The sequence below is a fragment of the Lepus europaeus genome, chromosome 19 (genome assembly GCF_033115175.1).
Source record: "Lepus europaeus isolate LE1 chromosome 19, mLepTim1.pri, whole genome shotgun sequence".
NCBI classification, from domain to species: Eukaryota; Metazoa; Chordata; class Mammalia; order Lagomorpha; family Leporidae; genus Lepus; species Lepus europaeus.
Genome location: NC_084845.1, coordinates 7168767 through 7196713, shown reverse-complemented (window position 1 = coordinate 7196713; position 27947 = coordinate 7168767). Strand labels below are relative to the sequence as shown.

The 27947-nt window shown below is 62.2% G+C and overlaps 1 protein-coding gene across 1 annotated transcript; it reads left to right on the top strand.

Annotated features, from left to right (window-relative positions):
• Positions 1-26869, top strand: GRIN2D (glutamate ionotropic receptor NMDA type subunit 2D). The gene is made up of 12 exons (XM_062176717.1): positions 1-465; positions 2981-3600; positions 8163-8277; positions 8420-8631; positions 8779-8947; positions 9489-9642; positions 11797-11922; positions 12121-12350; positions 13742-13902; positions 24872-25059; positions 25186-25418; positions 25544-26869. Exons 1-12 carry the CDS (start codon positions 1-3, stop codon positions 26867-26869), a joined length of 3999 nt encoding a protein of 1332 aa, XP_062032701.1.
• The last annotated feature ends 1078 nt before the right edge of the window (positions 26870-27947 follow it).

The window sequence follows — 27947 nt, the reverse complement described above, 5'->3', positions numbered from 1 at the left end:
ATGCGCGGCGCCGGTGGCCCCCGCGGCCCTCGGGGCCCCGCTAGGATGTTGCTGCTGCTGGCGCTAGCCTGCGCCAGCCCGTTCCCGGAGGAGGCCCCGGGGCCGGGCGGCGCCGGCGGGCTCGGCGTGGGCCTCGGCGGGGCGCGGCCGCTCAACGTGGCGCTCGTGTTCTCCGGGCCGGCGTACGCGGCCGAGGCGGCGCGCCTGGGGCCGGCCGTGGCGGCGGCCGTGCGCAGCCCGGGCCTGGACGTGCGGCCCGTGGCGCTGGTGCTCAACGGCTCGGACCCGCGCAGCCTGGTGCTGCAGCTCTGCGACCTGCTGTCGGGGCTCCGCGTGCACGGCGTCGTCTTCGAGGACGACTCGCGCGCGCCCGCCGTGGCGCCCATCCTCGACTTCCTGTCGGCCCAGACCTCGCTGCCCATCGTGGCCGTGCACGGCGGCGCTGCGCTCGTGCTCACGCCCAAGGTGCGCGCGGCGCGGCGGGGCTCCGGGGTGGGGGTGGGGGTCTGAGTCACTGGGGGCAGTGTCCGAGAAGCAGGGTCAGAGGCCATGGAGGGTGTGGGGGGTGACCTGGGCCCGGTCCTGCAGGTGAGTGACCGCGAGAAAGGCGAGTAGGGGCGGGGTCTGGGATCAGTGAGGGTAGGGGTCTGCTGGAAAGGGGATGGGGTGCAGACAGGGCGGAGTGTACGGAGGAGGAGGCGAGGACTGGGATGGGGAGGAGAGGGGGCCGAGAGGGAGGTGGGGGACCTGCCGGGGAGGAGAGGGGGTGTCCAGCTATGGAAAGCGGATATAAAGACCTGCGGTAGAGGCGGCTCAGCCAGGGAGCGGGCCGCGGAGGGTAGAGGCCATAGCCGGCCGTGGCTGGGAGTGAGGCCTCAGGGGCCGTCCAGGTAGCCAGGAGAAGCCTGGACCGAGCCAGGCCTGCAGACTGACAAGGAGGCGGGGCCTGAGACGGGGGTGTGGCCTGTTCCGGGGCGGGGCCAGCGGAAGAGGGAGGTGGGGCTCCCTGCGGGACCGCCTGAGTGGGTGGAGCCTAAGTGGGCCGGTCCCCTGCTGTGAGGGCCCGTGGCTTTGTGACTGGGTCATCGTTGCATGCTGGGACTTGTAGTTCAGCCCAGAGCATTCTGGAAGGACCTCCGTCCCACTTGGCTGTTCTCCTTGGCATGGCATTGTCCAGAGATCTGTAAGCAGACTTGGAAGGTGAACTTGTTCTTTCCTGGATGTCAGCTCCGTGGTGGCTAAGGTGACCCAGCCCGTTGCATTGTGTATTGGGCGCTGTGGTCCGCCCAGTGTCCGCACTTTGCTTTCTGGGAAACGTAGTCTCTGGAAGTGTAGTCTGGCTGGAAGAACAAGTGGTCCTCAGGGCGCCATCTGTGTCCCGCGGAATGCTGGAACAGGGGCCCCCAGCCCACTTGCACCCACTCGCTCCACCCGCCACGGGCTCGCTGTTCTCATTGCAGCACAGGAGGGTTTATGGAGCCCTGATTCTGTGCCAGGTTCTGGGGAATACGGTGCGTGTGTGTGGAGGGAGCCGAGGCCTCTGCCTCATGGAGCCTGCATTCTAATGAGGCGACAGACGAGACCGGGAAGGGTAAAATGTGTCCTGGAGGACACGGGCAGGATGCTGGGATGACTGCGGCGGATCGTGGGCAGCGGAGGCCTCCCTGCTACACCTGAGGAGTGAGCCAAGGCGGGAGGCACCGGGGCGGTGACCCCAGGAGGGGCCAGCTGAGGGCAAAGCTTGAGACGTAAGGGCGAGGAGGGAGCATGGCTGGAGCCGGTGAGGGGCCTGGTGCAACCAGCGCTTTAACTTGATTCTGAAGTCACCGACTCACTGGAGGATGTTTTCCAACCAAGAGGGGATGAGATGCAATCGATATTTGCAAGCGGTCATGGTGGCCAGTGATCGGGAGCAGAATGAGAGCTGCAGGAGTGGAAGCGGAGGCGGGGCGGGGAAGTGGTGACCGCGAGGACTGGACAGCCGGGGAGATTTAGGACCTGAGACGGCCAGGGTGTGGGTGAGAGGCACAAGGACGGCATGGTCGAGGTTTGGGGAGGAACCAAGGAGAGAGGACGGGAAGCTGGTCTGAGGTGAGGGAAAGAGCTGGAAGTTTGCTTTTTTATAGATGTTTTACTTGAAAGGCAGTTACAGAGAGAGAGAGAGAGAGAGAGAGAGAGAGAGAGAGAGAGAGAGAGAGAATTTTCCACCCACTGGTTCACTCCCATAATGGCTGCAAAGGCCGTAACTGGACCAGGCTGAAACCAGGAGCCAAGAGCTCCGTCTGGGTCTCCCCCAGGGGTGCCAGGGGCCTAGGTTATGTGGCTCATCCTCCGCTGCCTTCCCAAACACCTTAACAGGGAGCTGGGTCGGAAATGGAGCAGCCGGGACTCGAACCGGCGCTCACATGGGACGCTGGTGTCCCAGGCAGCAGTTTAGTCTGCTCGGCCTCGACAGTTTAACCCCAGGCCCGACTGACATCGCCGGGGAGGGAGGAGAGAGAGCACTGAGGGGCACCCCTCATTTAAGGTTCGGGCTGAGGAAGAGTGGCGGGAAAGGACACGGGGAGTCCGAAGGAAAACCAGAGACAAGAAAGTGGGCGCCGCGGCGCCCTCGCGGCATGCTGGGAGATGTAGTCTCCCGAGTGCACGCCGGGAACTGGTGCATGCTGGGAGCTGTAGTTCCGCCGCTGGCTGCAGGTGTGCTCTGGACAGTGATGTTTGCTGTTGTAACAAAGGAGCCCCCAGACCGGCGCAGAAACAACCCAACAGCCGGGTTGTCCCTCATGCCCGTGTCCTCCTGCTCCGCGTGGGGACTCAGGCCTTGTGGCTCTGCAGCGGCCCTGAACAGGCCCGAGAAGAAGGGGAACAGGAGGGTGTGGGGTGAGCCGCAGTCAGCGAGCTGGGAGGCGAGGGCCCCCTAGCAGCGGCCAGGAGGGCCAGTGCTCGCGGGCGAGGCCTGACGTCCGGTCCCTCCCGACAGGAGAAGGGCTCCACCTTCCTGCAGCTGGGCTCCTCCACGGAGCAGCAGCTGCAGGTCATCTTCGAGGTGCTGGAGGAGTACGACTGGACGTCCTTTGTAGCGGTGACCACGCGTGCCCCCGGCCACCGGGCCTTCCTGTCCTACATCGAGGTGCTGACCGACGGCAGCCTGGTGGGCTGGGAGCACCGCGGGGCGCTCACGCTGGACCCCGGGGCCGGCGAGGCCGTGCTGGGCGCCCAGCTCCGCAGCGTCAGCGCCCAGATCCGCCTGCTCTTCTGTGCCCGCGAGGAGGCCGAGCCCGTGTTCCGGGCAGCCGAGGAGGCCGGCCTCACGGGGCCTGGCTACGTGTGGTTCATGGTGGGGCCGCAGCTGGCCGGAGGTGGGGGCTCGGGGGCCCCCGGGGAGCCCCCGCTTCTGCCCGGCGGCGTCCCGCTGCCCGCGGGGCTGTTTGCGGTGCGCTCTGCCGGCTGGCGGGATGACCTGGCCCGCCGCGTGGCAGCCGGCGTGGCCGTGGTGGCCAGAGGCGCCCAGGCTCTGCTGCGTGACTACGGCTTCCTGCCGGAGCTTGGCCACGACTGCCGGGCCCAGAACCGCACCCACCGCGGCGAGAGTCTGCACAGGTGAGTGGGGCCGGCGGGAGGGGCCTGAGCACCTGCGGCTCTCATGAGCAGGGTGGGCTCCGGTGCCAAACAGCCCTCGCTCAGCTTCCTTCCTGGCCCCCCTTAAATATTTATTTGAAAGGCAGAGTTACAGAGAGAATTTTCCATCTGCTGGTTCAACTCCCCAAATGGCCACAACAACCTGGGTTGGTCCAGGCCACAGGCTGGAACAGCATCTGGGTCTCCATCTGGGTGGCAGGGACCAAAGTACTCGGTCCATCTTCCGCTGTGTTCCCATGCACATTAGCAGGGAGCTAGAGCACCTGGGACTTGAACCGGTGCCCATACAGGGTGCAGGCGGCCCCTTTACTGGCTACGCTGACCCTGCCTTCTTCCTTCTTGGTGGTGCATAAATACGTATTTGATCAACAACCCTCATAGGATGTGAGCAGAACCTGATTAACAAACAGAGCTCACAGGGGCTGGCGCTGTGGCACAGCAGGTTAACGCCCTGGCCTGAAGCGCCAGCATCCCATATGGGCACTGGTTCAAGACCCAGCTGCTCCACTTCTGATCCAGCTCTCTGCTATGACCTCGGAAAGCAGTGGAAGATGGCCCAAGTCCTTGGGCCCCTGCACCCATGGAAGAAGCTCCTGGCTCCTGGCTTCGGATTGGCACAGCTCTGGCCATTGTGGCCAATTGGGGAGTGAACCATCAGATGGAAGACCCCCCCCTCCCCCGTAACGCTTTCAAATAAATTAATTAATTAAAAAAAAAAAAGAGCTCACAGTCCGGGGGCTCAAATGTGGGAGAAGTTTGTCTCTCCCCCCCCCCAACATGAGCAATCCACGCTCCGCCTGGTCACTCAGGGACCTGGGGTCCCCCCACCCCCCTGCTGGCTGCTCTGGTACCTGCACAGTTGAAGCTGGGCATGACGGAGTGGGCCTAGCTCAAGAGAAGGGGGAAGATGAATGGGAGAGAAAGCAATTCTGTTTGGAGTAAATGAGCTGGAAGAGACCGGTCTCCCATGCTCTCCGGGAGAACACACCAGGAGAACACAGGCAGGGGCCAGGGCTGACTTACTGGTTATTCACAACAACGTCCGCCCTGGCCGACCCAGCCCCTGGGCTGTGCTGATTACCAAGCTGTACTTTTTATTTTTATTTTTTTAAGATTTATTTTATTTATTTGAAAGACAGAGTAACAGAGAGGTAGAGTGAGAGAGAGAGAGAGAGGTCTTCCATCCACTGGTTCACTCCCCAAATGACCACAATGGCCAAAGCTGAGCCGATCTGAAGCCAGGAGCCAGGAGCTTCTTCTGGGTCTCCCACGTGGGTACAGGGGCCCAAGGACTTGGGCCATCTTCTACTGCTTTCCCAGACCATAGCAGAGAGCTGGATGGGAAGTGGAGCAGCCGGGTCTTGAACCAGTGCCCACATGGGATGTCAGAGCTGCAGGCTGGGGCTTTAATCTGCTTCTCCACAGCGCCAGCCCCCAAGCTGTACTTTTTAAATGTTTGTTTATTTTCATCTACTTGAAAGGCAAAATGACAGAGAGAGAGAGAGAGGTCTTTCCACCACCAATTCAGTCCCTAACTGGCCACAACAGCCGTTGCTGGGCCAGGCCGAAGCCGGGAGCCCAGAGCTCCACCTGGGTCTCCTACGTGGGTGCAGGAGCCCAAGCAGTTGAGCCCTATGTGCTGCCACCCAAGATGCAGTAGCAGGGAGCTGCATTGGAAATAAAGTAGCCTGGACTTGAACCAGCACCGATATGGGATGTGGCCGTCCCAACCTGCTGCGTCACCACGCCCACCCTGCTGGTCAGATGTTTTGAGTACCACCGGTGCAGTGCAGGTGGCCTGAGCTAGCTGCAGGCGAGGCTGGGGGCCTGGATCCTGGCTGATGGCACACGCTGTCACCTTAGAACAGAGCTGGACAGGAAACAGCATCTCCATCATCGGAAGATCTGGGAGTGGGCGGCTGGGGGGGTGGGGTGGGGCAGAATGGAGGATGGACAGACCTTCAATCTGGGAATGAAGAAACGGGTTGAGTTTGGGGCGAGGTGACAGGGATGGAGGAGAGGACCCAAGGGAGAACGGAGAACTGCCGAGTTGGGAGTCAGGATCCCGGGACAGGAGGCTGAGAAAAGCAGCCCTCGCTCCTGGGCACATGTTGAGCGCCTGCAGGGCCCAGGGCTCTCGCTGGACACTGAGCACACAGAGCTGTGTGCTCTGTGGGCCCCTCCTTCCAAGAGCGCAGGGCACTGTGGGGGTGGCAGGCAGCGCTGGGACAGTGGCTGCACGGAGCGATGGCGGCAGCTCGGGCGTCCCCGGAGCACCTGGGAGGGGGACTAGGAGGTGGCAGGAGACACCGGCTCTCGCTCAAGTTTCCTCGGGGGAAAAGGGCGATTACTGGAAAGATAAACAGGCACAGAAGAGCAGACGTCAGGAATTGAGGCCAAGCCCGGGGCCGGCTCCCCTTTCATGTCTGATCTTCTTAGTCACTCCCCGTCTCCCTGCCTCTCTCTCCCCCGTCCTGCCAGGCTTACCTCTCTGCACCCACAGTTCCCCATCCCTGGCAACTCCAGCCCTTCCCAGCCACCACACAGCTCTCTGGATATTTTTAAAACCTTAGTTAATTGACTTTGAGAGGTGGAGGGCCCTCCCGAGCCTTGGTTCACTTCCCAAATCTATCCCTCCCTCCTCTCTTCCCCCACTGAGAAGTCCTCCGGTGGGTCTGCTCTGTGACAGGCACTGCTCCGGGACAGGTCCCTGTTCTCGCAGTCCTGCAGCCTCGCGGTGAGCAAGCAAGGAAGCAGAGAGCAGGGCGAGCATCTCGCCCAGCAGTTACCCGCATCCAGGGTTCAATTCCCGCCTCCGGGTCCTGCTCATGCAGCCCCTGGAGGCAGCAGCGATGGCCCGGGAAGTTGGGTTCCTGCCACCCTGTGGGAGACCTGGATTCATCCCAGGCTCTCCCTGCTTCAGCCCAGCCCAGCCCCAGGCTCTGGGCCTTTGGGAAGTGAACCAGTGGATGGAAGTGTGCCTGCTCTGTCTCTCTCAAATAAATACATGATTTTTTCTTTTCTGAAAAGATGAGAACAAAGTGGTGAATGTGTCGGGAAGCTCTGGGGGAGGGGTGTGGGCTAGGTGGGATTGGTCAAGACAGGCCTTTTGGAGTAGGAGGAACTTGGGAATTTAAAATAAATGGACAGAGAGGAGGCACGCCTTGGAAGAGCAGAGTGAAGGGCAAAGGAGAACAGTGGCAAAAGTCCTGGCGTAGGGCTGTCTACCAGCAGGCCTGCAGTATGGCCAGCGGGGCCGGGACACAGCAAGCGGGAGGCAGAAAGGGCTAAGCAGGGGGCGGGGACACACAGGGCCAGGCCAGATGGGGCCCTGAGCCAGGCGCTGGGTCTGGACTGGATCGAAAGAGCAGTGGGGAGTTTGCCGGGGATGGAGTAGTCCAGGCAGGGGAAACAGCAGGTGCAAAGGCCCAGGGGAGACGAGCTGGGCAGGTTGGTGCAACCACAGGAGCTCTTGCAGGTGGAGGCGTTGGGAGGTGGATGGTGAAGGTCCTTGCCTGAAGCGCCAGCCCATGGGCGGGGCTGTGAGCAGGGGAGGGGTGGAGTCAGCTTGGGGGTACAGAGGACCTCTGAGAGGCCCTGAGGGTCCAGGCCCGCTGTGGAGATAGGAGGGAGGGGCTGGGGGCGGTGTCTGGGACACCTCCGTCCCATGGCTTCTTCCCAGAGAAGAGGACTGAGCTGAGTCTTTGTTTTAAAGATTTATTGTTTTGAAAGGCAGAGTGGGCCAGTGCCGTGGCTTAACAGGCTAATCCTCTGCCTTGCGGCGCCGGCACACCGGGTTCTAGTCCCGGTTGGGGCGCCGGATTCTGTCCCGGTTGCTCCTCTTCCAGGCCAGCTCTCTGCTATGGCCCGGGAAGGCAGTGGAGGATGGCTCAAGTCCTTGGGCCCTGCACCCGCATGGGAGACCAGGAGAAGCACCTGGCTCCTGGCTTCGGATCAGCGAGATGTGCCGGCCGCAGCGGCCATGGAGGGTGAACCAACGGCAAAAAGGAAGACCTTTCTCTCTGTCTCTCTCACTATCCACTCTGCCTGTAAAAAAAAAAAGAAAAGAAAAGCAGAGTGACAGAGATCTTCCATCTGCTGGTTCATTCCCCAGATGGCCACCAAGGCCCCGGGGCTGGACCGGGCTGCAGCCAGGAGCCAGGGACTGCGCCTGCCTCTCCCCCGTGGGTGGCAGGGCCCCTGAGCTGTCTTAGGACACACAGGAGCTGGTGAGGATGGGAGGGGGTGGGGTGCAGATTCCCCAGGGAGAGGACAGCGGCTGGAGAGGCCTGGAGATGGGACACCCCACAGTGGGCGTTGATCGCCGTGGGGAGGCTGTCACAGCGGGCAGAGACCCCAGCATTGCCCTGGGTCCCCCATCAGGGGAGGGTGAGACCCCGGAGGTGAAGGAGGTGACAGCCCAGCCAGAGCCCAGGGCAGATCTGTGCCGGGGGCTCTGTCCCCCTTCTGCTGCCTGGGTCTAGCCTGGGTCCCCACCTGCCCCCTCCCTTGCTCCTGGGCAGGTACTTCATGAACATTACCTGGGATAACCGGGATTACTCTTTCAATGAGGATGGCTTCCTGGTGAACCCCTCCCTGGTGGTCATCTCCCTCACCAGGGACCGGACGTGGGAGGTGGTGAGTCACAGCCCAGACCTCAGCCAGGCCGGGGCCGGGGCCGGGGGTGGGGTGGGGCCTGGACCCTGGCGGGGGGTCTGAGGGCGGTCAGGACACCCTGGGAAGCCCCCGCAGCGAGCCCGACTCCCGGTTCTTGGCCAAGGTGGGCAGCTGGGAGCAGCAGACCCTCCGCCTCAAGTACCCGCTGTGGTCCCGCTACGGCCGCTTCCTGCAGCCGGTGGACGACACGCAGCACTTGACGGTGGCCACGCTCGAGGAGAGGCCCTTCGTCATCGTGGAGCCCGCGGACCCCACCAGCGGCACCTGCATCCGCGACTCGGTGCCCTGCCGGAGCCAGCTCAACAGAACGCACAGGTGCCCACCCCTCACCCCCCAGGCCCCCAGGCCCCACGTGGACCCGAGCAAGGCGCTGAACTCCAACCCCTCGGGCCTCCGGCGGGCGGGGGGCGTGCGGTGCGAGGGAGGGTCCCCGACCTCCCCGAGCCCGGTCGCTCCCCGCAGCCCCCCGCCGGACGCCCCCCGCCCGGAAAAGCGGTGCTGCAAGGGCTTCTGCATCGACATCCTGAAGCGGCTGGCGCACACCATCGGCTTCAGCTACGACCTCTACCTGGTCACCAACGGCAAGCACGGCAAGAAGATCGACGGCGTGTGGAACGGCATGATCGGCGAGGTGAGGGGGCGGCGCCGTCGGGCGAGGGGCGGGGCCTGGGCGGGGCACGCCAGGGGCGGGGCCGGCGGGGTCGGGGCGGGGCACGCCAGGGGCGGGGCCGGCGGGTTTGGGGCGGGGCCACTCCAGGGACGGTGCCAGCGGGCTCGGGGGCGGGTTTGGGGCGGGGCCACGCCAGCCGTGTGCCTGGGGCGAGGGGCGGGGCCACGCCAGCAGCGTGCCTGGGGTGAGGGGGCGGGGACGGGACGTCTGGGGGCGTGGCCAGTTGAGGGGCCGGAAAAGGGATTGGGGAGAACGACAGGAGGTGGGGCTTGGAGGGCGGGACTCTTAGAAGGGGCGGGGCCTGGAGTGGAACCTCAGCTCTTAAGCAAGCTTGATGGAGCGTCGGAATGGGCTCACCTCCGCCTTTCCCTAGCCCACTCTGCGTCCCGCTGCCCTCCTGGCCGTCCCTCCCGGTGTCCTCCTGGGGTGGGGCTTGGCCCACCGTGGGTGTCCACTTTCGCAGGCAGAGCTCCCATGCCCGCTCCCCGCCCCACCCCCCCAGGTGTTCTACCAGCGGGCGGACATGGCCATCGGCTCCCTCACCATCAACGAAGAGCGGTCGGAGATAGTGGACTTCTCTGTCCCCTTCGTGGAGACCGGCATCAGCGTGATGGTGGCACGCAGCAATGGCACCGTGTCCCCCTCGGCCTTCCTCGGTGAGCCGGGGGCCCTGGGACCAGGAGCCAGACCTAGGCCAGCAGCTAGCTGGCCGCCACCACACATGGTTCCCACGCAGCACGGTGGGGACCGAGGTGGACACTCAGCCCTGCCCTCGGGCCCCCAGCCTCGCAGGGGCCGCAGCAAATAAACTCTAAAGGGGGCACGGGCAGGATGGTTTCCGATGGCCATAAAGCCCGTGAGAAATCAGGCCAGCGTGACGCGATGGGTGGGTGGATGGAAGCGGCCCCTTTGGGGGGGGGGACCCCGGCCTGCAGGGGCCTGGGGACCCCAGCCTGCAGGGGCCTGGCTGGAAAGGGGTGGGCAGTGCCTGGAGGGTCTCTGTGACTCTGGGGCCTTGGACAAGATGGGAGGCAGCGTTGTAAACATGAGCGGTGGAGTGGGGACAGGTGATCGGATTTGGGCTTTTCCCAGATCCCACTGTTGGCTCCGTGGGACCAAGAGGCCGGTGAAGGGGCAGTGGCCAGGGCCCCAATGGCTCCCTCTGGGAGAGACAGCCTCCAGGGACCATTAGGGGAGCATCCCACGAAGGGGAGCCAGCGACATGGACAGGAAGGGGTGGGTCAGGTCAAGTTGCCCTGTGCCAGGATGGCGGTGCAGGGAGACCAGGAGACGGATGCGGGCTGAGGCTTCCAGGCAGACTGGGAGGAGGGCCCCTCTCCTGCGCTGGAGCAGTGGACATGCGGCCGGCGGCGACGGTTCATGTCAGGTCTCGCAGGCCCCTTGATGTCTGAGCCAGGACGCTGGGAGAGCAGGGAGCTGGGAGCAGACGCGTCCCTTCCTTTGTGTTTTGTTTTCTGTCTGTTTCCCCCCAACAATGTCTCGGGCACTGAGGTCTCTGCGGGCGCACAGCTCAGTAGCACCGCATGAGGCCCTGGCTGCAAGCAGCGCATAGCAGGGAGTGACAAGGTCCTGTTTGTGCCCCCACGAAGCTGCCCGGCGGAGGCGACGGGCTCGCCCCCAGATGCCGCGGCAGCCGTGCAGGCCGGTGACCCTGCTGGTCGGGGGCGGATCCTGCAGCTAGTGCTGACCACTAATCCCAAGGAAGTGGTGACTTGGGTTTATTGTCGCTGCGGGTGACGCGCAGATGGAAGGCTGTGTGATGGACAGGCCGGGCTGGCTAAGGCCCTAGAGGAGAACAAGAGGAAGCTGTCCTGGGGGTAATGGGGAGCCACAGGAGGGCTGTGACCCCGGGGGTGGGCGTGGTGGAGGGCTGTGACCCCGGGGGTGGGTGTGGTGGGGAGGCAGGGGTGGGCCAGGATTGTGTCTGGGCCGAATGGAGAATGGGCTAGAGGAGGGAAACTGGAGCCTGGGAGGCTGAGAGGGAGGGGCGGGGGCGGGGCCTGAGCCTGGGAAGCTGAGGAGAGGGCTGGCGGGGGCGGGGCCTGAGCCTGGGAAGCTGAGGAGAGGGCGGGGTGGAGGTGGGGTGGGGGCGGGGCCTGAGCCTGGGAAGATGAGGAGAGGGCTGGCAGGGGCGGGGCCTGAGCCTGGGAAGCTGAGGAGAGGGTGGGGTGGGGGTGGGGCCTGAGCCTGGGAAGCTGAGGGGGCGGGGCTGGGGCGGGGCCTGAGCCTGGGAAGCTGAGGAGAGGGTGGGGTGGAGGTGGGGTGGGGGTGGGGCCTGAGCCTGGGAAGCTGAGGAGAGGGCTGGCGGGGGCGGGGCCTGAGCCTGGGACGCAGAGAGGGCGGGGCGGGGGCGGGGCCTGAGCCCGCCTGAGCCCTGCCAACCATGAGATGAGAGAAGAGGCCCACGTAGCATGGGTTAGGGCGCAGGCGCAGGGGCACTGGGACAGAGGCTGCATGGGGTGAGGAAGAGGGAGGGCGATGGATGGCAAACAGGGGTCTTCCCTGGATCTGGGGAAGCTGGGTTAGGCTCAGTGCGGGACACAATGCGTGGCTGGAGGAGATGGGCTCTGGAAACACTTAGGGGACAGTTGATGCTGTGTGAAGCCACCGGGCCCCAATGGCTCCCTCTGGGAGAGACAGCCTCCAGGGACCATTAGGGGAGCATCCCACGAAGGGGAGCCAGCGACATGGACAGGGAGGGGTGGGTCAGGTCAAGTTGCCCTGTGCCACGTGTCTCCCCAGTCTTTGCTTGGCTGAGCCGTGACCACACATTCCACGCTTGTCCCCAGAACCCTACAGCCCGGCCGTGTGGGTGATGATGTTCGTCATGTGCCTCACTGTGGTCGCCGTCACCGTTTTCATCTTCGAGTACCTCAGTCCCGTGGGCTACAACCGCAGCCTGGCCACGGGCAAGCGTGAGTGGCCTCCCCCAACCACCTACCTCGGAGCGCCCCGACCGCAGACAGAACTACATTTCCCAGCAGCCCTTAGGGGAGAGCAGTAGCCTCTTGAGGCACCAGAGGCCTCGGGGGCTACTGGGAATTGTAGTTCTTCCTGCCCCCGCATCGAGCAGCAGGAATCTGGGATCACGTCTCCATCCTGGCCCCCTACAGGCCCTGGCGGCTCAACCTTCACCATTGGGAAATCCATCTGGCTGCTCTGGGCCCTGGTGTTCAATAACTCGGTGCCCGTGGAGAACCCCCGGGGGACCACCAGCAAAATCATGGTGCTGGTGTGGGCCTTCTTCGCCGTCATCTTCCTCGCCAGCTACACAGCCAACCTGGCTGCCTTCATGATCCAGGAGGAGTACGTGGACACCGTGTCTGGGCTCAGTGACCGCAAGGTGCGTGCGGGTGACAGGGGCGAGGAGGGGCAGTGGCTGGGGTTGGAAGCAGTCAGCTTGGAAAGAGGAGGATTCTGGGGGGTCCTTTCCCCCAGAATTCGATTCTGGGAGGAGGCAGGATGTGTTACATACTCCTGGGGAGGAGCATGTCTGTGCCCCAGTGTCCTACAGGCAGCAGTGCCAGAGGGAACGTTCCAGACCAGTGCTGCTCCCAAGCTGTGAGGCCTAGTTTCTGAACCCTCTGATTGACTGGAGGCCCAGTGCTTTTCATAAGATACGACAGAATCCAGTGAGCAGAACAGCAAAATAAAATTTAAAACCGAGACCCATGAAAGCCAGTCCTCCGGGTTTTTTGTGTTAGATTCTGCAGACACAGAATCACCCATCCAGCTGCTCCTGGTGCTCGCTCTAGTGATTGCCGTGCAGGGTCACGGTCTGTGGCGACCTGGCACACTCTGAGCAAGAAGGGGTTAGTTAACCAGGCGTGCTGGCCTGTGAGGGACCCACGCAGTGGGTTGCAAAAAGCATTTCTGTCAAAGGAATGGAGATAGAAAACGTGCCGACTGCATCGGTGGTTTTATGAGACTTGTTTAGTCGGATATGAGGGACGTCAAAAAGTATGTGGAAAACGGAATGGAAAGATAAGCTGGGTACCAAAACAACTGAAATCCATGCACAGGTGTTTGCTAATATGCACTTTTCTATGAGCTCCTTTGAAGACCCCTGGCACACGTCTGACACTGAGCCAGCAGGCACCTGACTACATCTGTTGTTGTTGTTTTTTTTTTTTTTTTTTTTAAGATTTGTTTTATTTATTTGAAAGAGTTACAGAGAGAGGTAGAGACAGAGAGGTCTTCCATCCAGTGGTTCACTCCCCAAATGGCCACAATGGCCAGAGCTGAGCCAATCTGAAGCCAGGAGCTAGGAGCTTCTTCCAGGTCTCCCATATGGGTGCAGGGGCCCAAGGACTTGGGCCATCTTCTACTGCTTTCTGGGCTATCTTCCACTGCTTTCTGGGCCATCTTCCACTGCTTTCCCAGGCCACAGCAGGGAGCTGGATGGGAAGTGGAGTAGCCGGGACTCGAACCAGTGCCCATATGGGATGTCAGCTCTGCAGGCTGGGGCTTTAACCCGCTGTGCCACAGCGCTGGCCCCTACATCTGTTGTGAAAACAAGTGTTTCTGAATGGATTGGGCAGAGACCTCTCTGAGCGCCTGGCACCCCAGCCTGTGCTGCCCGACTTCCTATCTGCAGCTGTGTGGGGGAGGGGCGTGGGCGTAGAGCACCTGCGGGGCCTGCTGGTTGGGAGGAGGGTCCCTTCCGGGAGCACTGGGGTCGGGGATATCCTCGGGTCGCACCCTAACAGTCCCCCCTCCGCCCCCTCTGCCCAGTTCCAGCGGCCGCAGGAGCAGTACCCGCCCCTGAAGTTCGGGACGGTGCCCAACGGGTCCACCGAGAAGAACATCCGCAGCAACTACCCCGACATGCACAGCTACATGGTGCGCTACAACCAGCCGCGCGTGGAGGAGGCGCTCACGCAGCTCAAGGCAGGGTCAGCGCAGGCCGGGGCGGGCGGGGGCGGCGGCCCGGCGGGAGGGAGAGGCCGCCTCTTTAGGACACGTAACCTCCGCGTGTGAGGTTTCCGGGGGTCCACCAGTGATAGGCTCAGGGGCCCGAATCCTTGCTCTGTGTGTGACCTCGGGCAAGTTACCCAGCCTCTCTGAACCACTGCTGCCGCCTCTGTGAAATGGGGCTCCCAGCGTCCTCCGTTAGTAGGTTCATCCTCGGGTTAGACACTTAGGATGGAGTTTGCCCAACTCACTGGAATCAGGACTCGGATCGCGGTTTTCACTTTCTTAACATCAGGTTCCCGAGCCCTGAGGATCAGGCTCGTGTCCAGCCCAGGCCCCAGCAAATCTGGCGTGATCTCATCCTCTCATCTGTGCCAGACGGTGGACACACAGAACACAGCCCTTGCCCTCGGTGGGCACAGCACGTGCAGGCGGGACATGAACGATATATGCGCACACAGACATGTTAGCCAGGCCATTCCGGAAAGGGACAGCGAGACAGAGGGTGGCGTTCCAGTGGCAGCTCGTTCCGTTGATCAGTTCACAGCCACGTGACTCTAGCTGGCTGGGGACCTGGGAGGCGAGGGCACCAGTCTGGACTCACCGGCAGAGGGGACAGGGTGTGCACAGGGCATGAGATGGGTGTGGTCTCAGTCTACTGGAGACACTGCAAGGCCAGTGTGGCTGAGGGGCAGAGAGTGTAACTGAGAGGGCAGATCCGGGGAGGACACCGGGATGACCCCTGAGGCCAAGGTCAGGGCTGGACTCGATTCCAAGGGCAGTGGGACGCCATGGGGAGAGGAGATCTGACTTCTGTTTTTGTTTTTGAATATTTATTTGAGGAGGGGAAAAAGCTCTTCTATCTGCTGGTTCACTCCCCAAATGCCTGCAACAGTCAGGGCTGAGCCAGGCTGAAGCCACCAGCCAGCAGCTCTGTGTGGGGTTCCCATGTGGGTGCAGGGGCCCCAGGACTTGGGCCATCATCTGTTGTCTCCTAGGATGCCCATTAGCAGGGAGCTGGTGCCCTGTCCTGTTTCTGGGGGTCACACGGCCCCTGGTCTCCCTGTAGGAGGCTGCGAAGCTCAGCACCTCCTTACCAGTCGCCTCTTTGGCTCACCCCGTGACCCCCGTGCTACCTGCCTCCCCCTGCCCTTCCAGCACCCCTACCAGGAGGGGTTTGGGGGGTTGGTTTGGGCTGAGGCTTTGCAGCGCCTGCCCGGGGAGCGCACCCTCCCACAGCATGACCCCCAAGCGAGCTGCCAGCCCAGGCTTCCTCTCCCTGCGTGGGGAGAGCTCCGGGAAAGCGGGGCCCAGAGCGGCACCCCCTTGCCCAGGTCTAAGGCTGGCCAATCAGAGGCGTTGGCTCACAGCGCGCCGCTGGAAAAAGACATCATTTTCTTGCCATTGTGCATTCATCCGTCCACTCATTCTCTCAGCGAGATGGAGCGAGTGCCTTTGATGTGCTAGGCTCCGTGCCAGGTGCCCGAGTCCTGGTTTACTCGAAGCTTCCATTCCAGTGGAGGGAGGCGGGGAACACAGACGGTACCCGGATCTTACGGGACCCGTCTTGCCACCTTCTCCCCGGCTCCACTCGCTTCCACGTGTGCCCCATCCGCTTGCCCTCTCCCTGGAGAAAGGTTTTTTTTTTCCCCCTCACATCTTCCGCCAGAGCTTCCAATGGCCGCTACCGCCTGGGAGTTCCTGAGAGTATCCTGGGACGCGTAGCAGCAGTGGTCTGAACACCACGCATTCCTAGCTAGAATGGGGGCTACCCCTGGCTTGCTGGGGTCCCGGGGTTACGTCGATGCCGCTCCTGAGCCTTCGTCTTAACCTCTAAAATAATGGGGCCCACACTTCCGGTTTTTACCACGCAGCTCTGGGAAGTAGCGCCACCAGGACGAAGCTGATTGGCCCCAGCTAGGGTCAGGTGTCCGGGTGCGGGCCAATCAGCGGCGGCCAGGGCGCGGCTGTCCGTCCCAGTCTCTGTGCCGGCACCTGCAGGTGGGCGAAGCCTCGAAGGTTCCGGGACAGGCTTCCCACACCGGAGCTCTCTGCAGCCTGGGTGCGCCCCCCAGCACCCTTGTAGAGCTCCCCCAGACACCTGTACCCTGCCTAAAGTCTTGCTTCCCCTCTCACTGAAAGATCTGTCCCCCTAATGCTTGCTTACTGCTAAAGTGAAGACCTCCGTCTCCCCCTTCTGAATGTCAGTTTTTTTAGTTTAAGATTTATTTGAAAAAGCTCAGTAACAGAAAGAGGGAGAGACACACAGAGAGATCTTCCATCCGGTGCTTCACTCCCCAAATGTTCACAGTGGCCAGGACTGGATCAGGCCAAAGCCAGGAGCCAGGAACTCCATCCTGATCTCTCAGGCGGCTAGCAGGGGCCCAGCCACTTGGCCATCGTCTGCTGCCTCCCCAGGCGCGTTGGCAGGGAGCTGGATCGGAAGCGGAGCAGCCGGGACTCGAACAGGCGCTCTGCATGCCTGGGATGCTGGCGACCCAGGTAGTGGCTTGACTGCTGTGCCCAGATGCCAGCCCCAGACTCACGGATGTCAGGGGCTCAGCAGCTCCGTCTGGCTGGTTCGTGTTGGGCAGCTCCGTGTAGCACTGTCTTTAGCTCTGCTCATCTTTCTCCCTCTCTTCGCCGTCTTGTTCTCTTCCTTCTCTTACCAGTATCCCCCCCCCCCCTTTGTCGTCTCTTTCTTTGCTTCCCCTCACCCCCAGATGTCATCCAGGGTCCCCCTGCCCCTTAGGGTCGAATTCTTGAGTATTCAGCAAGTTCCTGGCTTTCCCAGGCTCACCCTGGCTTCCAGCTCCTCTTTGCTGCTACGGTCACTTTCTGGCCCTTGTCGCCAGATCCCCTGTGTATTCCCAGCTCTGGAGCCAACTGACCAGCAGCAGAACCCACTTCCCCCTTAGTCCCCACCAGAGCCCCCACTGGGGACCGGGAGTGCGAAAGGCAATCCTGTCCGGGCCGTCCCCAGAAGAGTCCTCGGTGGCCACGTTCAGACCCAGGAAGCAGCAGGTGAAATCAGTCTTACCCCAGTGTGTGTTCAAACCATGATTTCCATGCAGAATCCAAACGCGCATGGTCGAGACCCATTCTACAATCGTCTCCCGCAGAGTCTGGGGTGCTCCCTGGACAGCACGGGTCTACGTCACCCAGAGTGCTCATCACTCACAGCAGACATGGAAGGGCTCTGGTCACCCCCACAACCCTGGGACTTTTCCTCTCCCCACTCACCCTGGAGGAGTCGCCCCAGCTCCCAGCCGGCCGACTCATTCCCCGCTTCTTCTTCCTTTCCATTTTTTTCCTCCCCAGCCCCTCCCTCCAGAAAGGCCTCTAGGAATTCCAGATCTCCCCCTGCCTTGGGGAAAGCAGGGCCATTTTCCCCAGCCCCTACCTCACTCACACCTTCTAGGCAGGGAGGGGGCAGCGCTGGATGCAAAGGGAATGGTCCTCCTCCACGGCAGGCCCGCCTCTCTCTCCCTGTCTGCTCGGTTCTTGCACTCGGAGACTGGGGGTGGGTGGGGGTACTCCCGCTGTCAATCAACAAGCAGTGAGGACGGAACCAGCCACCGAGACGGCCCCTCTCTCAAAACCAGGGCAAATCCATCCTCCCCGGAGCTGACAAAACAAAGAGAGCTGCCATGCTTCACACAGAAGTCAGGCACGTCCCCAGCCTCTGATGAGTTACAAAATCTTGAGGCCACATGTCATGGTCTTTTATGTATTTTGTCATTTTTTATTTTTAAGATTTATTTGAAAGTCAGAGTTACAGGGGGAAAGAGAGAGAGAGACCCTCCATCTGCTGGTTCACTGCCCAGATGGCCACAACGGCTAGGGTTGGGCCAGGCCAGAGCCGGGAGCCAGGAGCTTCCTCTGGGTCTCCCAAGCAGGTGCAGGGGCCCAAACACATGGGCCATCTTCCACTGCTTTCCCAGGCCCATAGCAGAGAGCTGGGTGGGAAGAGGAGCAGCCAGGTCTCCAACTGGCGCCCATATGGGATGCGGGCACTGCAGGCTGGGGCTTTACCCACTATGCCCCTTGTTCTGTTTTACCGAGATATAACACATGCAGTGAGATACAAGTAACGGTGCCACTCACTGTCTCTGAGTGCGTAGACAGGCAGGGACTCATGCCTGGCGGAGGCGTAAAACTTCTCCCACCTCCCTGCTCCCCAGCCCTTGCAGCCACCAGAGCAGAGCACGGTGAATCACTTTCGCCTGCTTTGTGACCATCATCTGAGCAAAATCGAACTGCAGACACTGTGTCTTGCATGTCCGGCTTCCTTTGCTCCGTGCTCCGACCAGATTGCCCGCTCACCACTGTCTCCCACGGAATATCCTTCCTTGTGCTCCTGGGGCCGGGGGCTGTGGCCCGGGTCTGGCCGGGAGGGACACCCCACCACCAACATTCTCGCTCCAGTCCTCTGGGGTGGAAGTGCTGAGTCCCAGGGAGAGGCGGGCTGAGCCGTGACGGGCACCAAGGCGGGTGCGCCAATTTCTACTCCCAGCAGCGGTGCCAAGGGGCTACCCTTGTTTTTGCCATCCCTGCCGGAGGCCGGAGGCCTGGTCCATCCCCACGTCCTGCTGGTCCCGCTCATTGCCAGGGCTCCTGTTTTGTCTTCCAGTTCCAGGGGCCAGAAGTTCTGGTCCCCTCAGAGGGCTGCGAGGGAAGGGTCTGTCCAAAGCCCGCTCTCTGTGGCCGCCGCCGCCTCCACCCGCGTCCCTGCAACCAGCCTTCCCCCCGGGCACGGGGCCCAATCCCGTGAGATCCGGGGTCACCCCATGACCTCCGAGAGGCCGGATCTGGGGTCTAGGACTTTGACCTGGGAGTAATCTGGGGAGGGGACACAACCCCACCCACCCGGAGCACTTGCTAGGAACCTTGGGTTCAGGTCACCAGCAGTGAGCAGAGCGAGACGGGAGGTGGAGCTGGGACCTGCAGTGCTGGCTCAGGCCTGCAGTGAGGAGGCCTCCATCACTCCCCAGGGGCCTGGGTACGCCCCGGGCCGCCCAGTGTGGCTCCCCAGCGCCTGCTGCTCCAGCTTCCTGCTGCTGCTGCTGAATTCTTTTTCCCCCAAATCCCTTTGTATATCTTCCCCCTGATTTTTAGATCTATTTTTATCAGATTTATCTGCATACTTTGGAGAGTCAAACAAGTTTTTTTTTTTTTTTTTTTTAAATGAAAAACAATGGGGGCCGGCGCCGTGGCTCAACAGGCCTTGCAGCGCCGGCACACCAGGTTCTAGTCCAGGTCGGGGCGCTGGATTCTGTCCCAGTTGCCCCTCTTCCAGGCCAGCTCTCTGCTGTGGCCCGGGGAAGGCAGTGGAGGATGGCCCAAGTGCTTGGGCCCTGCACCTGCATGGGAGACCAGGAGGAAGCACACGCAGGTTGTAGCAGCCATTTGGGGGGTGAACCAATGGAAAAAGGAAGACCTTTCTGTCTCTCTCTCTTACTAACTCTGCCTGTCAAAAAAAAAAAAAAAGAAAAAGAAAAAGAAAAAGAAAAAGAAAAACAATGGTCCACCATCATCAGCTTACCCAGTTTTCCTCCTCAGAAAATCTGTGTTCATCTCATCTTTTTTTTTTTTTTTAAGATTTATTTATTTATGAGAAAGGCAGATAATTACAGAGGGAGAGACAGAGAGAGAAAGATTTTTCCATTTGCTGGCTCACTCCCCAAATGGTCACAGAGCTAGGGCTGAATGACGCTGAAGCCAGGAGCACCTGGGCCGTCCTCCGTCCTCCGCTGATTTCCCCAGGTGCATTGGCAGGGAGCTGGATGGGAAGTGGATCAGCCTAGACAAGAACCAGCGCCCATATGGGATGCTGGTGCCACAGGAGACAGCTCCACCCCCCTTGCCACAACGCTGGCCCACCTCATTTATTTTTTATCTTTTAAATTATTCAAGAGAAAGACAAGAGAGACCTCCCATCCGCTGGTTCACTCCCTAAATGCTTGCAGTGGCCAGATGGGGCTGAGTTGAAGTCAGGAAGCAGGAATTCCATCCAGGTCTCCCAGGTGGGTGAAGGGGCCCAAGGGCCAGAGCCATCACCTGCCCCCTGGCAGGGTGCACGTTAGCAGGAAGCGGAGCTGCAAGCCGGAGCCGGGAAGGGGGCCAGACACCCAGATGCAGGCCACGGTCACCCCAGACGCCAGGCACCTGCTCCTCAGCACACAGACGGAGCCACTTTGCTATTTTTTCTCCCCGTCTCTAAATACCATGTTTGTAGGGCTACCTATTGATTTTCCAATTTTAGGCATTTCCACTTCTCCCCAAGGAAGGCACACACTCATATTCTTATTTAAATCAACCCAGCCTCCCACATTGTGAGTCTGGCTGGATGAATATTCAGTGTTTACGCGGTGTGGCTGTGGAGCCGCTCTCCCAGCTGCCGCAGTACTACACCAGGATTACCTTCCTCTCCCACACAAGTCTGTGTTTCCTGGAGTTAATGATTGTCTTTTTTTGTCCTTCAGTGGCTTACTGGCTGTTTTCTTTGGGCTTAACTAATTCTTAAAAAAAAAGAAAGACTTTACTTGGAAGGCAGAATGACAGAGTGGGAAAGACAGAGGTCTTCCATCCGCTGGTTCACTCCCCAAGTGGCCGCAACAGTCTGGACTGGGCTGAGCCAAAGCCACGGACTTTATCCGGGTCTCCCGCGAGGGTGCGGGGACCCAGGGACTTGGGCCGTCTGCCGCTGCTTTCCCAGGCGCATTAGCAGGGAGCTGGACCGGAAGCTGAGCAGCCGGGACTCAAACTGTTGCTCTGATATGGGATCAGCCCAGGCAGTGGCTTAGCTCGCTGTGCCACAGTGCCGGCCCCGTGTACTTAACTAATCCACACCCAGTTTCTCTCTTCACTACTTGAGTGTCCAGAGCACCGGAAACTCTGCCCATTGCATCTTACTGAAGACGTCCCGCGTGGCCTTGTGGCCCGCTCTGGGCTGGCTCCCCGGCGCCGTTGTGGGACCACTCCTCACCTCTCCGGGTCTGCATCCCGTTGGGGTCCAAATTCTTCCTCCTTCGGGGTTTCCCACCTTGCTCTCCCGAACCTTGGGCAAACCCGCAAAGTCCTGGCTCATGCAGCCGGCAGGGTGCACAGCTCTGGATCGGAGGCCACTTTCCTTCCAAAATCGGAGGCGTCACTCCGTGGTTTTCCAATGCCCAGGGTCAAGGTGACAAGCCCGGGGTCACATGGCCTTTCCTTCTGCTTGTCCCCAGTGCCGGGCCGGTCAGCACCTGCCCTCGGTCCCCTTGTCTTGCCGGGCTGTCAATCACATCCTCCTGCCGGTTGTTCTGAGAATGTTTCTGGAATTTTCTTGAATTCCTCCTTGTACAGGTCCCCGCTCTTTCATTTCTGTATTTGTTCTTTCTGGAACTCATAAGGTGATTCTGGGCCTCCTGGACTGTTTCTTTTGTTTTCTCTTATTTTTTCCATCTCTTCATCTTTCTGCTCCACTTCCTGAGAGATTTTATTTTCCTTTCTGTCAAGCTTTTTTTTTTTTTTTTTTAGGATTTATTTATTTAGCCGGCGCCGTGGCTCAAGAGGCTAATCCTCCGCCTAGCGGCACCGACATACCAAGTTCTAGTCCTGGTCAGGGCGCCGGATTCTGTCCCGGTTGCTCCTCTTCCTGTCTAGCTCTCTGCTGTGGCCCGGGAAGGCAGTGAAGGATGGCCCAAGTGCTTGGGCCCTGCACCCCATGGGAGACCAGGAGAAGCACCTGGCTCCTGGCTTCGGATCGGCGCAATATGCTGGCCGCAGTGCGCTGGCCACGGTGGCCATTGGAGGGTGAACCAACGGCAAAGGAAGACCTTTCTCTCTGTCTCTCTCTCTCACTGTCTACTCTGCCTGTCAAAAAAAAAAAAAAAAAAGATTTATTTATTTATTTTAAAGGCAGAGTTAGAGAGAGAGAGGTCTTCCATCCGCTGGTTCACTCCCCAGATAGCTGTGAAGGCGGGAGCTGGGCCGATCAGGACTCAGGAGCTTCTTCCGGTCTCCCATGTGGGTGCAGGGGCCCAAGGACTTGGGTCATCCTCCACTGCTTTCCCAGGCACATTAGCAGGGAGCTGGATTGGAAGTAGAACAGCCAGGATTCGAACTGGCACCCACATGGGATGTCAGTGCTGCAGGAGCGGCTTTACCCCTTGAGCAAACACTTGAAGGAGGTGAGGGAGTGAATCGGTGTTGAGCTGGGAGAGGACTGTTCCAGCAGCGGGAACAGCCAGTGCAAAGGCCCTGAGGCAGGAGCAGGCCGGAGCGTTTCTGGCACAGCTCCACGGCCAGTGTGGCTGGAGCAGAGTGAGCGAGGTAGGAGGTGAGGGCAGAGGGGTAAGGACAGTGCAGGGGCTCAGGTGGCAAAGGGCCGGGAGGCTGGAGGTCAGTCTGGTTGCCAGAGGTGCAGCAGGGAGCTGAGGGAGGGCAGGCACTGGCACCATGGCGACACAGTGGGGAAAGCAAGGCTTGAAGGCAAGGGAGTTTGTGTTTTTCCCAAACCCACACCCAGACAAAGGCCGTGGCAAGTGGGTGCATCTCAGTAGAGGCTTAGGGGCGGTGGGGGAGAGGCACAGCATCCCACCCTCTCTCCCCACCCCAGGAGCCTCCCCCAGGGACCCCTGAGAGCCCCCTCCACCCCACCTCCTCAGCCTCCTGCACCTTCCCCAACATAGAAACCTGGACAGAAACTGCAGTTTGCCTATGGAGCACCCAGGGCGGCTGCAGCTGTGGGGTTTCTTGGGCGCCCCCCTCCCCCTCCCTCTCCCCCTCCCTCTCTCTGTTTCCAGGTGTCAGCTGGGCCCGCCCTGCCTGCCAGGGGCTCTGTGGCATTAATTCAAATCCCGATCTCCAGCAGTGAATGCCATGCCTGTCCCAGGCACCTCTCAGTCCCCACCCCACCCCACCCTGAAGTCTTTGCCCCATCCAGCTCCCCCATCCGGTGTGGGGGACCTGCCCCTGGCTGTCTCCTTGCTCACCTCTGGGCTTTTCCCAGAGAATCCCGTGCACAGCACCCTCACCTTCCCTGCAGCTCTGCGCCCAGCCGCATCGTTATCTGTCTGTCATACTACTTCCGTTTAAACTAATTAAAATGCAGTGCAATGTTAAGTAACACCCCTACGGTTGCACCAGTCACGATTCAAGTGCTCAGGGGCCACGTGTGGCTGGTGGCTGCTGCAGGGACCACCAGGATGACCACGGATTTCGCTGTCAGAGAATGTTCTCCTGGGCTAGACTGTAGCAGGTGCCTCCCTCCTAGAACTAGACAGTGGGCAAAATTTTGCCCCACTCAAATACCATTTTATTTTTATTAATTTATTTGAAAGGCGGAGTTACAGAAAGAGGTCGGTCTTCCATCCACCTGCTCACTCCCCAAGAAGCCGCAAGGGCCAGGGAGCCACGAGCCAGGAGCTTCTTCCGGGTCTCCCACCTGCTTCCTGCTGATCCAGCTCCCTGCTCTGGTGGGAAAGCAGCTGAAGATGGCCCAAGAGCTTGGGCCCCTGCACCCACCTGGGAGACCCGGAAGGAGTTCCTGGCTCCTGGCTTCACCTGGCCCAGCCTAGCCATTGTGGCCATTTGGGGAGTGAACCAGCAGATAGAAGATTGATCTGTCCCTCCCCCTCTCTCTGTAATGCTCTCTTTCTTTCTTTTTCTTTTTTTAAAGATTTATTTATTTACTTTGAAAGTCAGAGAGAGGGAGGGAGCGAGGGAGGGAGGGGATGAGGGAGGGAGAGGTCTTCCATCCACTGGTTCACTCCCCAATTAGCCACAACAGCCAGAGCTGTGCCAATCTGAAGCCAGGAGCCAGGGGCTTCTTCCAGGTCTCCCATGTGGGTACAAGGGCCCAAGGACTTGGGCCATTTTCCACGGGTTTCCCAGGCCATAGCAGAGAGCTGGATTGGAAGTGGAGCAGCTGGGTCTCAAATCAGCACCCATATGCGATGCTGGCGCTGCAGGCGGCGGCTTTATTCACTACACCACAGCCCCGGCCCCTGTAATGCTTTTAAGTACATAAATAAGTAAATCTTTAAAAAAAAAAAAAAAGTAAAGTAAAAATGGCAGCCGTGGTGACGGGACGGGAGGCGTGTGCTTCGACGGCTCCAGCCGTGGGAACTCCTCCCCCTCCCTGGCTCCTCTTCCCTCCAAGTTCAAGAAATCAGGGCCTCAGTGGCGGACCCGAGCAAGTTCCGGTTTGTGCGGGCCTCTGTCTCCCCATCTGAACGATGCAGAGGACAGCTGCTGTCTCGGGACGTTGTGAGGATTCAGTTACGAGGGCTGGTGTTGTGCAGCGCCGGCATCCCCACGGGCGCAGGTTCTAGTTCTGGCCGCCCCATTTCTCTCCAGCTCCCTGCTACTGCACCTGGGAAATCAGCGGAGATGACCAAGTCCTTGGGCCCCTGCGCCCACGTGGGAGACCCTGTTGGAGTTCTAGACTCCTGGCTTCGAGCACCAGCGGTTGTGGCCATTTGGAGAGTGACCAAGGGGGTGGACGATCTCTCCCTCTCCCTCTCGTAACTCTGCCTTTCAAATAAATAAATACGTCTTTAAAGACAAGTTCCTAGACTAGGTGCAGAGTCTTCAAATAAGCCCCTGGGAAAGGCACGTTATGAAAAATGCTGCATGGATTCCGTCTTGTTTTGCACCACGATGAACTCATCTCTTTACGCAGACTGATTTATGACTGCCCCTTCCTAAGCCTCAGTGAGTGAGGGGGAGACTAAAGCAGTGACTGTTTCCAGAACAGCCCCCGACACTGCCCAGCAACTCGGCTCCCGGGCACTGCTGGGCCCATTTCACAGATGCTGCAGCCGAGGCACAGAGGGCCCTCAGAACCCCTTAGGTTGCAGCCTGCGCGGCAGGTGAGGGTTGGGATCCTGCGGGGGGAGGGGCTCCGGATGGCACTGACCCTGCCCTCCGTGCCCCCCCCCCCCGCGCCCCCACGGCCCGCAGGAAGCTGGACGCCTTCATCTACGACGCGGCCGTGCTCAACTACATGGCCCGCAAGGACGAGGGCTGCAAGCTGGTCACCATCGGCTCCGGCAAGGTCTTCGCCACCACGGGCTACGGCATCGCCCTGCACAAGGGCTCCCGCTGGAAGCGGCCCATCGACCTGGCGCTGCTGCAGTTCCTCGGCGACGGTGCGGCCTGGGGTCCCGGGGTGGGGGTGGGGGCCGGGACAGCAGGGTGTGGGGGGAGGGGCTGGACTCCCGCGTTGTTGGGCTGGGCGCTCAAGGCAGGTGAATTCTCACCCCACCCCACCCCAGATGAGATCGAGATGCTGGAGCGGCTGTGGCTCTCCGGGATCTGCCACAACGACAAGATCGAGGTGATGAGCAGCAAGCTGGACATCGACAACATGGCGGGGGTCTTCTACATGCTGCTGGTGGCCATGGGGCTGTCCCTGCTGGTCTTCGCCTGGGAGCACCTGGTGTACTGGCGCCTGCGCCACTGCCTGGGGCCCACCCACCGCATGGACTTCCTGCTGGCCTTCTCCAGGGTACGCGGGACGGGGGCGGAGGGCGCAGCGGACAGGGCCCCGGGGCAGGACGCAGACCTCTGGGTGGGGGGCGAGGGAGGCACGCGTCCCGGGACCCCCCCGCGCTGACCCGCGCTCTCCCGCAGGGCATGTACAGCTGCTGCAGCGCCGAGGCCGCCCCGCCGCCCGCCAAGCCCCCACCGCCGCCGCAGCCCCTGCCCAGCCCCGCGTACCCCACGGCGCGCCCTGCGCCGGGCCCCGCACCCTTCGTGCCCCGCGAGCGCGCCGCAGTGGACCGCTGGCGCCGGGCCAAGGGCGCGGGGCCGCCGGGGGCCGCGGGCCTGGCCGACGGCTTCCACCGCTACTACGGCCCCATCGAGCCGCAGGGGCTGGGCCTGGGAGAGGCGCGCGCGGCACCCCGGGGCGCGGCGGCGCGCCCACTGTCCCCGCCGGCCACGCAGCCCCCGCAGAAGCCGCCGCCCTCCTACTTCGCCATCGTGCGCGACAAGGAGCCGGCCGAGCCCCCCGCCGGCGCCTTCCCCGGCTTCCCCTCGCCGCCCGCGCCCCCTGCCGCCGCGGCCGCGGCCGTCGGGCCGCCGCTCTGCCGCCTGGCCTTCGAGGACGAGAGTCCGCCGGCGCCCGCGCGCTGGCCGCGCTCCGACCCGGAGAGCCAGCCGCTGCTGGGGCCCGGCGCCGGGGGCGCGGGCGGCGCGGGGGGCGCGGGCGGCGGAGCCCCAGCCGCGCCGCCCCCGTGCCGCGCCGCGCCGCCCCCCTGCCCTTACCTGGACCTCGAGCCGTCGCCGTCGGAGTCGGAGGACTCGGAGAGCCTGGGCGGCGCCTCGCTGGGCGGCCTGGAGCCCTGGTGGTTCGCCGACTTCCCGTACCCGTACGCCGAGCGCCTCGGGCCGCCGCCCGGCCGCTACTGGTCGGTCGACAAGCTCGGGGGCTGGCGCGCCGGCAGCTGGGACTACCTGCCCCCGCGCAGCGGCCCGGCCGCCTGGCACTGCCGCCACTGCGCCAGCCTGGAGCTGCTGCCGCCGCCGCGCCACCTCAGCTGCTCCCACGACGGCCTGGACGGCGGCTGGTGGGCGCCGCCGCCCCCGCCCTGGGCCGCCGGGCCCCCGCCCCGGCGCCGGGCCCGCTGCGGCTGCCCGCGGCCGCACCCTCACCGCCCGCGGGCCTCGCACCGCGCGCCCGCCGCGCCGCACCACCACCGGCACCGGCGCGCCGCGGGCGGCTGGGACCTCCCGCCGCCCGCGCCCACCTCGCGCTCGCTCGAGGACCTCAGCTCGTGCCCCCGCGCCGCCCCCGCCCGCAGGCTCACCGGGCCCTCGCGCCACGCGCGCAGGTGCCCGCACGCCGCGCACTGGGGGCCGCCGCTGCCCGCCGCGCCGCACCGGAGACACCGGGGCGGGGACCTGGGCACCCGCAGGGGCTCGGCGCACTTCTCCAGCCTCGAGTCCGAGGTATGACGCGGCCCAGGGGTGGCCGCACCGCCCGCCCCCTCGGTCAGCGCAGGCCACGGCCCGAGGGGGCGCGCGCAATGGCAGGACCCGCGTGGGCTGGGAAGGAAACATTGGCTCGCTCCGCGCCCTGCGCCCCCTCGCATCCCGGGAACCGCGAGCCAGAGGGGATGGGTCGCCCGAGTGTCACCCAGCCTCTGAGCGAGGGGGGCGGGGGTCTCGGAGCCCACCGGACTTTTTTTTTTTTTTTTTAACCCGACAAGGGCTTTTTAACGTCACCAGAAGGGGCGGGAGGTGGAGGTGGGGGTCTCGCCCTGCCCGCGCCCCACCCCCACGCCCGGGGCCGTGGCCCCCGCATCACTGTGCAGCTCCCCGGCCCCAGCCACGCCTCCGGGGAGGCCGTTTTTAACCTTTCATCCGTCGGGACTCAAAACTGTGAGACGGCGTTCGCCAAACTGTGACCCCAGACCTCGGCCCCGCCACACAGGACCCCCTGACCCCAGACTGTGACGTCATCCGACCCAGACTGTGACCCTGGGTGTCAAACCGCGACGCCCCCTCCTCCTCCTCGCCCACCCTCGGTGGCTTTTGTCCTACTCGGACCCAGGACGCGTCCCCAGCAGAAGCCCCAGCCCCGCCGGGACCCCAGCCTCCCGCCCTGCCGCACCTCCCGTGCAGCCCAGGTGCCGCCGACCGCGTCCCCTCCAAGTCCGGCCCTTCCTAGTGGCCCCTCAAAGTTGCCCCCAGCGGACCCCCGAGAGCCTCCCCTCCCCAGAGCGCCAGCCGGGTCTGGGGCTGGGTTGCGGAGGGAGGGTCTGGGGCTGCACCGCTCCCCCCACTCTCCTCGTCCACATTGCAGTGTTTGGAATAAACCATGTTTTTATGGCTCCTCAGTCCGGGCCTGAGCTCCGTGTCTGTCTCCCGGCCCCCCACCCCGCGCCCCCAGCTTCTCGGCCGGGAATAAACAGGGAAGCCTCACAGGGGAGGACGAGAGAGAACCGGGGTGGGGGGGGCGCAGCCGGAGACCGCGAGAGAGCGGTGGGAGCGATCCGGGCGGAGGCGACCCTCAGCGTCCACTGCCAGCAAG

Bases quoted from the DNA above. Each gene is read 5' to 3' on its own strand.
- GRIN2D (XM_062176717.1), top strand. From the start codon at position 1: ATGCGCGGCGCCGGTGGCCCCCGCGGCCCTCGGGGCCCCGCTAGGATG. The intron at 8,632-8,778 runs GTGCCCACCCCT...CGCTCCCCGCAG, and splicing joins CAGCTCAACAGAACGCACAG to CCCCCCGCCGGACGCCCCCC. The intron at 13,903-24,871 runs GTCAGCGCAGGC...CACGGCCCGCAG, and splicing joins CTCACGCAGCTCAAGGCAGG to GAAGCTGGACGCCTTCATCT.